The sequence below is a fragment of the Pteropus medius genome, unplaced genomic scaffold, assembly GCF_902729225.1.
Source record: "Pteropus medius unplaced genomic scaffold, Ma_sr-lr_union100, whole genome shotgun sequence".
NCBI lineage: Eukaryota > Metazoa > Chordata > Mammalia > Chiroptera > Pteropodidae > Pteropus > Pteropus medius.
Window position 1 is genome coordinate 8001812 of NW_024349799.1, and position 13444 is coordinate 8015255.

General features: G+C 33.9%; 1 protein-coding gene across 15 annotated transcripts in view; it reads right to left on the reverse strand.

The window, feature by feature from the left end:
• The window catches only part of SYNRG (synergin gamma), a 68098-nt gene that overhangs the window by 42959 nt on the left and 11695 nt on the right, over positions 1–13444 (reverse strand). For all 15 annotated transcript variants that reach the window (XM_039885901.1, XM_039885900.1, XM_039885911.1 and 12 more), the window contains exons 4-7: positions 4808–4938; positions 4037–4142; positions 3390–3501; positions 961–1170 (exon numbers count right to left, since the gene is read on the reverse strand). In XM_039885901.1, coding sequence (XP_039741835.1) covers positions 961–1170; positions 3390–3501; positions 4037–4142; positions 4808–4938 — 559 coding nt within the window. The remainder of the gene's footprint in view (positions 1–960; positions 1171–3389; positions 3502–4036; positions 4143–4807; positions 4939–13444) is intronic.

The window sequence follows — 13444 nt, forward strand, 5'->3', positions numbered from 1 at the left end:
GCATGAAGGATTATTTGTATATAACTGCAGATTTCTAATTTTTCCAATCATCTATTTCCACCCCCAGATTCTAAGGGGAATCTGCCGCATATAATGCAAATTTTGAAATAATCCAATCACTGCACATTTGCATAGGGCTTAAGAGACTTAGAGATTTTAGAGTACTGAAATATCATTATATACTTTGATTCTCAAGAATTTCATCAGACAGTAGGAAGAATGGTACAGTGGAAAGAGTAATACCTTAGAAATTTGGCCATCCTTACAAGATACAGACACTTCCACTAACTACTGGGGAGACCCTTGGCCAGTAACATCATCTCTGGGTCTGTTTCTACATCTGCCAACTGAGAAAGCTTGGACTAACGACACAACGGCAAAGATTCCTCTCAGCACTATTCTATATCTCAAGACATAGTATGTAACTTGCCCCTCCCCTATTATTTCACAAGTGATAAAACTGAGGTACAGAAATGTTTAAAGATTTGTCTGAGGGCAAACTGATAGTAAATGAAGAACCTAAACTAGAGACCTTCTAAAGCAGCTTTCCCTGGCTCATCATTCTTAAAACGATAACGGTGATTTTCACAAACAAGAGTAATCTCCTAAGGACATCAGTTTGTTTTTTAAAGTTCTAAGGTGGTTTAAACAGCTCCCAATTTAGGAGCTTAAGTTTTAAATCACTTTTCTGGAAAGTGAGCCTGCCTAGCCCTGAATTCAAAAATCTAGATTCTTTGGATTTCGATAGTAATCATATATTTAGGAACATGTTTCTTTGCCAACGACATTGTATTCTTCTACTTATATAAGAGAAATAAATGATCCTAGATTATCTTAAGAATACTTTATTAATCTTCCAGGAGTTACCTGCTCCCTGTACCTTGTATAAGGCTGAAGCAGGAGAGAAATAAGAAGTTTGCCTAGGGACACCATGTAAGGCAAAAGACACTGGAATCTGACCTGGAGGGAGAGGCTGTGCTCCAGCCTTCTGTGTATGCAACTGGCCAAGTGGGGTGGTGGAATGGAAAGACTGAAAAGGCTGGGAAGTGGAAGAAGGCCCACATGTGGGAACTTCAACAGGCCCCTGCATAAAGTCACTGAATTCTTCTTCGTCAAGAAAGGCAGGTGATGGGGAGACAGTTTTAGTAGAATGAGATGATGTGGGATAATCTGCAAAATGGAAAATGGTAATGAAACACATGGAAATGAATATCAATGGGGAGAAAGAAATTAAGATGTGGTAAAATTTTAAAAGAATATACTAAACAAGAACAGTGGAGGTGAACAAGAAATAACATGTAACAAGTCAAATGGAATTATACAATGAATGCAAAAACACCGATGTCTATTTACACAATTTTTTTCTTTTTAAAAAGTGTTTTATAGCTATTTTGCATTTGGTTCAAAAACAAAAAATTGTAAAATTCAAAATTTCTTTCCTTCTTTTATTACTATTCGCCCCCTGGCATCAAATAATTTATATCAAGGTGGTGATTACTTTTGAAACTCAAGTGATCTGTTTTTCTGGATAATATTCTCTCAAAGCAATATACACCAGAAATAAGAAAACCTACCAAATGCTGCTGAAGATGTTTTGGACAGACATATATTCTGATGATTTCATGAGGCTAATACATACTTGTGATTTTTAATATATCATCGCTAACCCATATACTTTGCACAGTTCACATTTCAGTAAATCTACCATATGAGGAATGAAAATTACAAAAGACAACAATATTAAACACATTACCAATGTGATATTTTCTTGTGAAAAGCATTAAAACTGGGACACCATAAAGTGCTAAGTCAAACAACTCAACAGTCAATTTAAGAAATGAAACCTTGACTGAGGACTATGTTTAAAAGATCTTTGACTTTAAATGATATAAACATCACTGTGGCTTTTTTTTAAATGTGAGAGTCACTTATGTAATAAGTCCTTCTACAGGGACTACATTTAATATGAGGCTCATTAACAATACTATTATTGTCATGTTTTTAACTACTTTGAATTGCTTTAATATTTACTAAAGTCTAATGTCACAAGGGGCAGTCTTTTTTTTAAAAAGGCTCTCATTTGAAAAATGAGAACACAATGTGCTTTTTTTTGGACACTTCTGGATCTATGAAATAGAACCTACAAGCACTAAAAGTTCTATGAAAGATATGAAATGAGTATGCAAAATTATTGCCTTAATTTTGTTTAAAAAAGAAAAAAGCCATGCCACAATAAATTCCAACCCAATAATGGTTACTGAGAGCAGATTTCAGTTCTCCATTTGGGTTCTCAGACCAGTACTGGTAGAAAATAGTAGTAATGGAAAACTGAAAGCTACTATGAATGTTTTTTAAATGAACCCTGACTATTTATTAGTAATAAGGCTGCAAAGGCTAAACCAATGTTTCTTTGTACCTCACTGGAATTATATTAATTCTGTGGGGCATATATTTTGGCTTATCAACTCTCTCACAGCTCATTATATGATTAATAAGAAGTACAAAAATTATATAGTCAATACAGTTTGCATACTCAATATTTTAAGGTAAATAGTCTATGGGGGGAGGATTAAAAGAGGCCTTTTGTGGTAAAAAGGCTGGAAACTCTTTTTATATACTTTAGAATTTATGATAAAATTTATCAATATAATTTGTGCCAGCAGAAAATAGTACTTGATCAGCTGAATGATTTATGAAAACTGTTCACCTATTAATGGTATGTTATTCTTGAAATCAGTTGAGAATAAAATGTCGAATATCAAATTTTAAAAAAAGGATGTGGTAACAGTTATGTAAAACACTCATTTCAACAGCTTAATGTTCAAAAAACAAAAAAAACAAAAAGGATCCCTTTACCCTGCTCTAGATAGGCACTTTTTTGTTGTTTATCTGATGATAAATGATAATAAAACTACAAAGAAATGTATTAAAGAAACTAAAATTTCACAAGGAGCATTATTAAACCTGTGACTTTCTTCCCCCATCACTTTCTTAAAGGGGCATTAAAAAATTTGCAAGTTTAATCACATTGAGTAAAATGTGAACTACGTCATAAAAAGTAAAGTTCTTAACAATGAGAATAAAATGATAAACTCCTTTATTACATTTGCTTTGAGTGAATGGATTTTACTAATGTTAACATACTCATTTATACAAAAGATTTACAAGTGAAATTGTCGTACTGATATTTACTAGAAGACAAAGAGGTTTTCTCTTCCTAAGATAGTTACCGATCAGAGCTGTTAACCCACTGTAAAATTTAAAACATCTAAATCTGTACTTGAAGGAACAGTTCAGCATTGACTCTTCACATACATATCATGGCCAATTAAACACACAGGGACTATAAATCACCTTCCAACAAAAGAAAAATTTAAAATTAAAACTACCTGGTTTCTTAGGGTGCGATGCTGGAGTAGGGTGCATCTTAGCATCTCTGGAAAATCCATCTAAGTTTCCTTTTATGGCTTCCAAAGCATCATCTCTACTCTTCTCTCCTGTCTAAGAGACAATAAATGTATGTATATTTCTTCACTTATCTCTCACTTCGTCCTAAATCCTCTCAATTAAAAGTGAAGATGTTAGTCTGCTCCCAATACTTTTATTATATACTTTTTATAGTGAATTCTCCAAGTCAGGAAAACACTGATAAGTGTCTAAAACTAAGGCACAAAATGACACTCGATAGAATATAAATATTTAAAGACGCATTTATAAACATTTTAGGATATAGTTGTTAGATATTAAGTATTCTGTACTAATGCTCCCAAGAAAAGATTACAAACATTTCAATGGTAGCAAGATAGAGTTGAGAAGATTGACCGATATCGTATTCCCCTCAATAATAGTGTGTCTTTACAAAAGAATTAAAATCTTTCACTTTTGGACTTAAACTAAAATGAAATCAACCATAGCCTCACCGTGGGCTGGTGCCTAAATGACAAAATCCACTGAATGAGTGTGAAGGTGCACATGCAGGGTGTGTGCGTGTGTGTGTGTGCGTGTGTTGTAGTAGAGGGGTGGCAGAAAATATTACCTTGGGTTTCACACTACTCAGAAGTCTGAGCTTTTGCTTCTGTTCTTCAAACTGGCGTCTTTTTCGTTCTTCTTCTAAGAGCTTTTGCTGCTGTTCAAATCGTTTTCTGAGGGAAGAACAACGTGGTAAAGAACCAGCTTCAGGGACCATCAACTGTGTTATATTCATATTTCCACTAACAATTTCAGCAATAGATCTTACATTTTTAGAACTAAAAAACTACTCTGCTAATTATATCTAATTTTCTTATGACAATCCTATTTTCACACTATGTTAATTTAAAAATATATGAAATGAGTCTGTAAATGATTTTTCTAAATGATAGAATTTGTCTAATTTGCAAGGGGAAGAGACAACCTTTTGCATTCAAAAGTAATTTCAAAAAACAGACAGGGAGGTAGACAAGGTAAAAACACACTTTGTTTTCTGCATATTAAAAGAGAAACTTCCACCTGGGAAGCAGTGTCAAAGTGAAGAGCAACACTCTGGGAATCAGGAGACCTGCATTTGGGTCCAGGCTTTGCACCTAACTATGTAACCTGGACTGACAAGTTGCTTCATTACTCTGGAGCTCACTTTCCTTAGATGTAAAATTAGAGGGTAAATTAGAGAATCTCTAAGTTCCCTTCTTGCTTTAGACTTAAAAGCATTTTAAAGAGTTTTAAAGGCAATGTGACTGTCTCGGCTTCAAATCTACACCAGAGAATATGTGACAATTTTAAAAATAACTGCTATCATGTATCTTTATCCTTGAATCCTGAGGTCCCTTACTGCTGCTCTTCCGCAAACTGCTTCTGCATGTCTGGAGTGTACTGTGGGCCTGCAGGACGCATCCCCAGGAATGGTGCTTGTCCCAGGTAAGGCATTCCCGCTGTTGGCATTGGTCCCATTGGTATCCCTGCCTAGAAGAAAAGGACAGAGGCGTAAAAAACACAATTTCTCCTTTTACTTATTACAAAGAAAAACTGTAACTTTCATAAATTCTTAATATTTTATTATTGAACTATATAAATGCATTTTATTAAAAGATTTTAAAAATCTTTTAATTATGATTAAAAGGCTAAAAATGGTAAGCTCCCCTTAACGTTTCTCCTCTTTTATTTTCTTCACTGTCTTAGAGGTGACCACTGCTAACAGTCTGACTGTGTGCGTGTGCGTGTGTGTGTGTAAAATCTTTCTGGCTGTGTGTATATGGAAACGTGCACACACACACGTTATGTTCTGATGAGCTCACTAATCCATACTCTTTGAGAAGAGGTTTCATAACTTACAAATCTTTGTATTTCCAGCAATAGATAAGATTGGCATATGGTAGTTATTCCACAAATGAGATTAAACGTGTTTTTACAAAATGCATGAATAAAGAATATTTTGATGATTATCATAGGCTGATATCCAAACTTTTACAGAAAACAAAATATACTTAATCAATAATAAATGATATATCAATATAGCAGTATAAAGTTTATTGATGTGACCAGAAGGAAGTTACAGTATTACATAATAGCTAGTCATAAAATCTAATATTAATAATAATGTTGATGACAATAATAATGATGATAATGGCTCTTACTGGGTGAAAATTTTACTTTTCAACCTTCTCCCTGAAAGGTTCCCTTTTTGTTCCCTAACTAAAACCAGGCTGGAAGCCCTTCCATTTGGAGACTGCAACTCCTCTTCCACATTTCCTGTAGATGGGGAATATCCCTCCTTGATTCTTCTAAACCTTTTCCCCTCTCTCTTCCTTCAAAAACCTGGATATGTTTCAATTTCTGGCCATTGGACTTCATCATTTACTTTCCTGCCTTGTTTATGCCATCTACTCTCAACTCCCTCATTCTTCAACTGAAGCCTTCAGAACCTTGCTATCTTCTATTCTACTCCTAAACTGCCTCTGGTGATGTCAATCATGTGGATAACACATCTAACACAGAGGCCTTTCAGGTCTTTGATCTCTACATCACACAATCTCATGTCCAACATACCATTCCGGCTTCCTATTCCACAGTCATATCTTTGATCATCCGCTCCAATAACTGCATCATCTCCAAAATCTTGATTTTAAGCATCTCGACATTTGACCACTACCTCCTACCCTTCCAGCTCATGTACTCCAGCAATACTCTCATCTTAGTAATACCTCACATGTATTAATCTTACCACTTTTCCCACTATCCACCATCCTCATCACGTCCTCACTTCTCTTCTTGCTCAATTTAGATTCCAGTGTTCAATATTAAATACCCTTGTAACCATTCTTAACTACCTTACCTCTCACTTTCTTGGAATGGTCTCACCCCTGGTTAGAGTCAACTAGTTACCTCTTATCCTTATACCCAAAGCACTGAACCTTGCTAACAAGAAAATCTTTGGGGATTCATTTTAAATTTCTGGCTACAAATCTCAAATGGATCCCCAACACAGGTCTCCTACTACGGAAGATTTCAATCCTTTGAAGTTTCCTTATTTTTTTCCAGCTGTACTGGGGTATAACTGACATATAACATTGTGAAAGTTTAATGTGTGCAATATGTTGATCTGATACACATATATACTGCAAAATGATCACCACCACAGCATTAGCTAACAAACACCTTCATCAGGTCACATAATTACCATTTTTTTGTGTATGTGGTGAGAGATTAAATTTCTTTTTAAATCTGACTTAGTTTACCCAAGGCACATAAAACACAAAAGAAACCACTCAAATCATATAAGCTAAAAGGTAAAGTGAGATATTCTACAAAAATAATAAAAAATGAAAGAAGTAAAGGTATTGTTATGCACATTACCTTCCTATTTGCAAAATGCTGTTCTTCCAGATTTAAATTTACTAAATGGCACTTTGTGTTTCTCCTACTACTGAAAAGTAAGGTTATACATTCGTATAGTTTATATGTTCTTTTGAAATCTAGATAAACCAAAATGTTAAGAGATACTAATCCTTCCTTATACACTGAGTAAATGACACACGAAAAGAAATAACTCAGAAATCTGAGATACATCCAATAAACTACCAAAAAGACTACAGACAAAGAAGTTTACTTCCAAATTGAAGGACACTGAAGGCTACTGAAGACTTAAATGGAAAAGTACGACAGTAAGACTAAAAGAGTAAAAATGTAAATTTTAATTAAAATCCCAACAGGTTTTATGTGAAATTTGACAAGCTGATATTAGAATTTATACTGAAGGTGAAAAGACCATGAATAGCTATAATTCTTTAAGAGAAGAACAAGGAGGAGCCACACTATCAGATATCAAAGGCTTATTTTAGGCTAGAATAATTAAAACAGTAAGATATTTATTGATGTAGGGACACACAGATAAAGCAATGGGACAAATAGAAGAGCTCAGAAATGAAGCCAAAAATTATAAAGAAATCTGATATTATAGGAGTAATCTTAGAAATCAATGGGTAAAGAATGGGCTATTGACAAAGTATTTGGAAACAACTGGCTACTCAAATGGAAAATGATAAAATTAGATCCTTCATCCTCACAATGATAACAAAGAAAAACTCCAGGTAAAGACCAATATAAGAAAATTTTTAAATAAGGAAATATCATGAACTCAGGGTAGGATTGTGTCTTAGATGACATAAAAAGCTCAAACTATAAAATAATTTATTCATTTGACCTAATTTCTACAGAATATGCCACCATAAAGAAAATTAAAAGACAAGCCAAAGTCTAGATGTTGGCAACACAAATAACCACAAACATTAGAATCCAGAATATATAATAAACTCATAGAAATCGATAAAACCAAAACAGATAGCAAAAAAATGGAAGCAACTTAAATGTCCATCAATAGAAGAATATAAATTCATGCAATAGAATACAACACAGCAGCTAGATGAACTTGGCATCACTCTATAAAAGGGATAAATCTTGTGGAAAAATGATGTTAAATATAAAAAAGCAAATGCAGAAAGGTACACACTTATGTAAAACTAAAAAATTGAAACCTAGAAAATTATATAGTGGTCATGAATATACAAACATATATAATAAAAGTACAAAAATACATATGGGAACAATAAACAATGAATTCATGATAATGATAACTATATCTGGGGAAGTAGAGGAAGAGAATTGTAAATGTACTGCTCAATTCTTTTTAAAAATGTGAAGCAAATATGGCATGCTGAAATTTGATAAAAGGATGACATGACTGTCTATGTAGAAAATTCTAAGGAATCTATAAAAAAAATTCCCAGAACTAGTGAGTTCAGCAAGGTTGGAGGTTACAAGGCAAACATACAAAAGTTAATTGTATTTCTATATATCAGCAATGGACACAAGACATTGAAATTAAAAATACAATGTCATTTACAATTACTTAAAAGAATGAAATACTTAGATGTAAATTGAACAAAACATTTATGGGACTTCCATGCTGAAAACTACACAACACTGATGAAAAACTCAAAGAAAACCTAAATGGAGAGATATATCATGTTCATATGTTCAAAGACTCTATATATTAAAGCTGTCCATTTTCTACAAAATGATATAAGGTTTAACATAATTCCTATCAAAACTCCAGCAAGAGTTTTTATAGATCTGGATAACATTATTCTAAAATTTATATGGAAAGGGAGAGGAATTAGAATAGTTAAAACAATTTTGAAAAGAAGAATAACATGGGAAGAATCAGTCTTATACAGTTACTGAGACTGATTCGATAATCAAAAACTCTCATTTGAGAAAAGCCTTGGACTTGATGACTCTGCTGACAAATTCCACCAAACATTCAAAGAACTAATAGCAGTTCTTCCCAAACTTCCAAAAAATTGAAGAGGGGAACACTTCCTAACTTTCTATGAGGTCAGCAAAATCCTGATACCAAAGCCAGACAAAGACACTATGAAAGAAAAACTAAAGACCAACACCCCTTATAAATACTGATGCAAAAATCCTCAACAGAATATGAGCAAACAGAATTCAGCAGCATATTGAAAGGATTATACAATCGTGTATCACATAATGACATTTTGTTCAACGATGGACTCCATATATAATGGTGGTCTTATAAGATTATAATACAGCTGAAAAATTCCTATCACCTAGTAACATCGTAGCTGTGGTAACATCACAGCACAACATGTTACTCTCATATCTGTGGTGATGCTGGTATAAACAAATCTACTGAGCTGATAGTCATATAAAATTATAACACATATAATTACGTACAATACATAATACTTGCTAATGAAAATAAACAACTATGTTACTGGTTTATGTATTTACTCTACTATACGTTTGTTATTTTAGAGTGTACTCTTACTACTTATAAAAAAACAACTCTGCTATAAAACAGTATGTTGTGTTATGCCAGCAGCGGCCTCATACATCTCATGTTAACCACATCTGTTGATTGTATCATTCTCTTGTGCTTGATTTAATCTTGTGTTGTTTTGTATAGTAACATACTGGACAGGTTTGTAGACTAGAAGCAACAGGCTATACCACAGAGGCTAGGTATGCAGTAGGTATACCATGTAGGTTTGTGTAAGTACACTCTATGATTACACAATAATAAAATCACCTAATGGCACATTTCTTAGAACATATCCCCATTGGTAAGTGGCGTATGACTGTACACCATGACCAACTGGGATTTATTCCCCAAGGATGGTTCAACATATGAAAATTGATCAGTATAATACGCCACATTAACAGAATGAAGGAAAAAAATCACATGATCATCTCAACTGACGTAGAAAAAGCGTTTGGCAAAATTCAACACCCTTTCATGACAAAAACACTCAACAAACTAGGAACAGAAAAAACCTATCTCAACACAATAAAGGTGATATTTGAAAAACCTATGGTGAACATCATACTCAATGGTGAAAGATTGAAAGCTTTTCCTCTAAGATCAGGAATAAGTCCCACTTTCTCTACTTCTATTCAACATAGCAGTGGAAGTTCTAGCCAGAGCAATTAGGCAAGAAAAAAAACAAAAGGCATCCAGACTGGTTAAAGAAGAAGTAAAATTATCTGTTTGCAGATGATATGATCTCATATGTAGAAAATAATAAAGACTCCACAAAAAAGCTGTTAGAATAAATGAATTCAGCAGAGTAGCAGGATAGTCAGCACACAAAAATCGATTGCATTTCTATATACAATGAACAATCTGAAAAGGAAATTACAAAAATAATTCCATTTACAATACCATCCAAAAGAATAATATACTTAGGAATTAACTTAACCAAGGAAGGGAAAGACATACAATGAAAACTATAAAACACTGCTGAAGAAAATTAAAGAAAATATAAATAAATGGAAATATCGCATGTTCGTGGATAGGGAGACTTGCTATTGTTAAAATGTCAATATTACCCAAAGCGATCTACAGATTCAATACAGTTCCTATCAAAATCCCAATGACTTTTTTTGTAGAAACAGAAAAAACCATCCTAAAATTCACATGGACTCTTAAGGGACCATAAATAGCCAAAACACAAACATGCCCACCTGATTTTTGACAAAAATACAAAAGCACTTCAATGGAAAAAGGATTGCCTTTTCAACAATGTCCAGCAACTAAATATCCACAGGCAAAAATATAAACCTCAGCTTTACCCAAAATTAATAAAGAAATACCTTATACAAAAATTAACTCAAAATGTATTATGAACGTAAACGTAATATGTAAAACTAGAAAACTAGAAAGGTCTTTGGTATCCAAAGAGAAGCAAAAAGCTCTGACTTATACTAATGAATGTTCCATAAAAGGAAACATTAATAAATTAGATTTCATCAAAATTAAAAACTTTTTCTCCATGAAAGACCCTGTTAAGAGGATGAAAAGACAACTGCTATGGTCTGATTGTCCCTCCCCACATTCATATATTGAAAATCTAACCCCAAGGGTGATGGTACTAGTAGGTAGAGCCTTTGGGAGATGCTTAGGTCATGAGGGTGGAGACCTCATGAATGGGGTTAGTGTGCTCATAGAGAGATCCCACAGAACTCCCTAGTCCCTTCTCCTAAGTTAGGACACAACTAGAAGTCCCTGTGACCTAAGAGGGCCCTCACCTGACCTTGCAGGCACCCTGGACTTGGACTTCCAGCCTCTGAAAGTGTGAGAAATAAATTTGTTGTTTATAAACTACCCAATCTCTGGTATTTTGTTACAGCAGCCTGAACGGACTAAGACAACAAACTACACTGGGAGAAGATATTTGCAAGCCACATATCTAACAAAGGACTAGTATGCAGAATATATAAAGAACTCTCAGAAAACTAACAGTAAAATACCAAAAATTGCAATTAGAAAATGGATAAAAGATAAGAAGAGACACTTCTCTGAAGAAAATGTAACGAAGGCAAATAAGGACGTGAAAAGACGTTCAACATCATTAGTGTTGAAAAATCAAATGGATGCCACGGTGTGAACAAACACTCATAGTTAACTAATCAAAATGTAACACTGTCCTGATTTCCCTGAAATGCTGACTCTGACCCTGAACAAAACTTAAGCTTTCTTCATGTCAGTGTGACCTTACAGTTTCCTAGCTAATTAGCTATAAACAAGAAGCTTATGCAATGAAAAGGAATGTAAGTTTCTATTAAGTAATCGCAATAAACAACTTATTCAGTTTTATAAACTGAGCTGTAACTGCTGAAACTTTTGGTTTGAGGCCTCCTTGTTTGAGAGTTTGTTTCTCACTCAATAAAATATTCATATCAAGTAAAGCTCTCTTGAATTTTTGACATTAGCCCTTAGGAAAATGTAAATTAAAATCACAATGACATACCACAACACATCTACCAGAATGGCTAAAATAAAAAATAACAACGCCAAATGTTAGCAAGAATGCAGAGAAACTGGATCATTCATATATTGCTGGTGGAAATTTAAAATGGCGCAACCACTTTGGAAAACATTTGGCAGTTTCTATAAAAACCAAACATCCAACTACCACGGCACCCATCAATTGCACACCTGGGCATTTATCCCGGAGAAATGAAGCCTCATGTTCATACAAAAACCTCTATTTATCATAGCTCAAAACTAGAAACAGCCCAGACGTCCTTCGATGAGTGAACAAACTGTAGGACATCCATACCACAGAATACTACTCAGCAATAAAAAAGAATATTGATACATGTAACAACTTGGATGAATCTCAAAGGAAGTATGCTGAGCAATAGAAGCCATCCCAAAAGGTTAGTATTCAAATTTAGATAACATTCTTGAAATCACAAAATTAGAGAAATCAGGAACATACTAGTGATTGCCATGGGATGGGGAGGTGCTCAGTGGGGAGGGCGGAAATGAGTATGGCTACAATGTGGCAACACAGGGGATCTTTGAGGTGATGGAATGTTCTATATCTCAACAGTATCAATATTAATATCCTGGTTATAATATTGTCTTATAGTTCTGCAAGTTGCTACCACTGGGGGAACTAGGTAAAGGATCTCTTTGTATTATTTCTTACATACATGTGAATGAATATGCATTTATATACAAATAAAAAGTTTAAAAATGTTTTAATAATTAGCTCATACATGTTTATCATATAGTCTATTCTTACTATAGGCTTAAAATATTTCAGAATAATAATTTTAAAATTTATTGTAAATCTTGTGGAGTGTTTTCTTTTTACAAGTTTTGGAGACTGGAGAGGTATGTGACAACCAAGACTAATTTTCACCTTTGACTTTTATCTGAAAATGCACCCTTCAAAGATTTAAAAGATGGCTAAAGAATAATGGGTTTTTCTCATATACATGTCTGTGGTTGGTTAGGGCTATTCAGTTTGGGGGAAAAATAAGATCTGAATGAATTTTCCCTTTAAGAATAGTGAGCATCTTCCAAGCATTATAAAACCTGTCAGTAAGATTAAAGGTTAAAGAAAAAGATTATAGCTTCCTTATTTTGGAATCATTAATTCTAAGCTCCTGATACTCAGAGACATTATTTGGAGGATAGTAAATCTGATGGTTTACTTTTTCATACTATTGTTGTGCATGTTAGAGATATTTATTGGTTTTGGTTGTATCAAACTCTTTAAAAACATTTTCCAGATAACTATGCAAGTCATAAAACAATGTTTAGTGTGAAAATCAATGATTAAAAATTATATCAGTTGTTATCAGTTGTTATTAAGATTCAGCAGTAAGCTTACTAACTCTTAATTAAAAACATTGTATTCTATGGTGGATTGTTTCCAGTTATTTGCTGCCCTTACTCTAAGAGTATTACACATCCCTGTGTGGTATGTTCTCCTTCTGGTACATTCCCCTACTGATGTTCATTTTGGCCACATTACTTTGGTGAACAGAAGTGACTGATAAGCGCTATCTCTGAGAGAAAGCTTTAAAAGACATCACAGGGTTTGGCCATCTTTTTCTCTATGCCAAGAGTCTGGGATGTCCTAGGTAA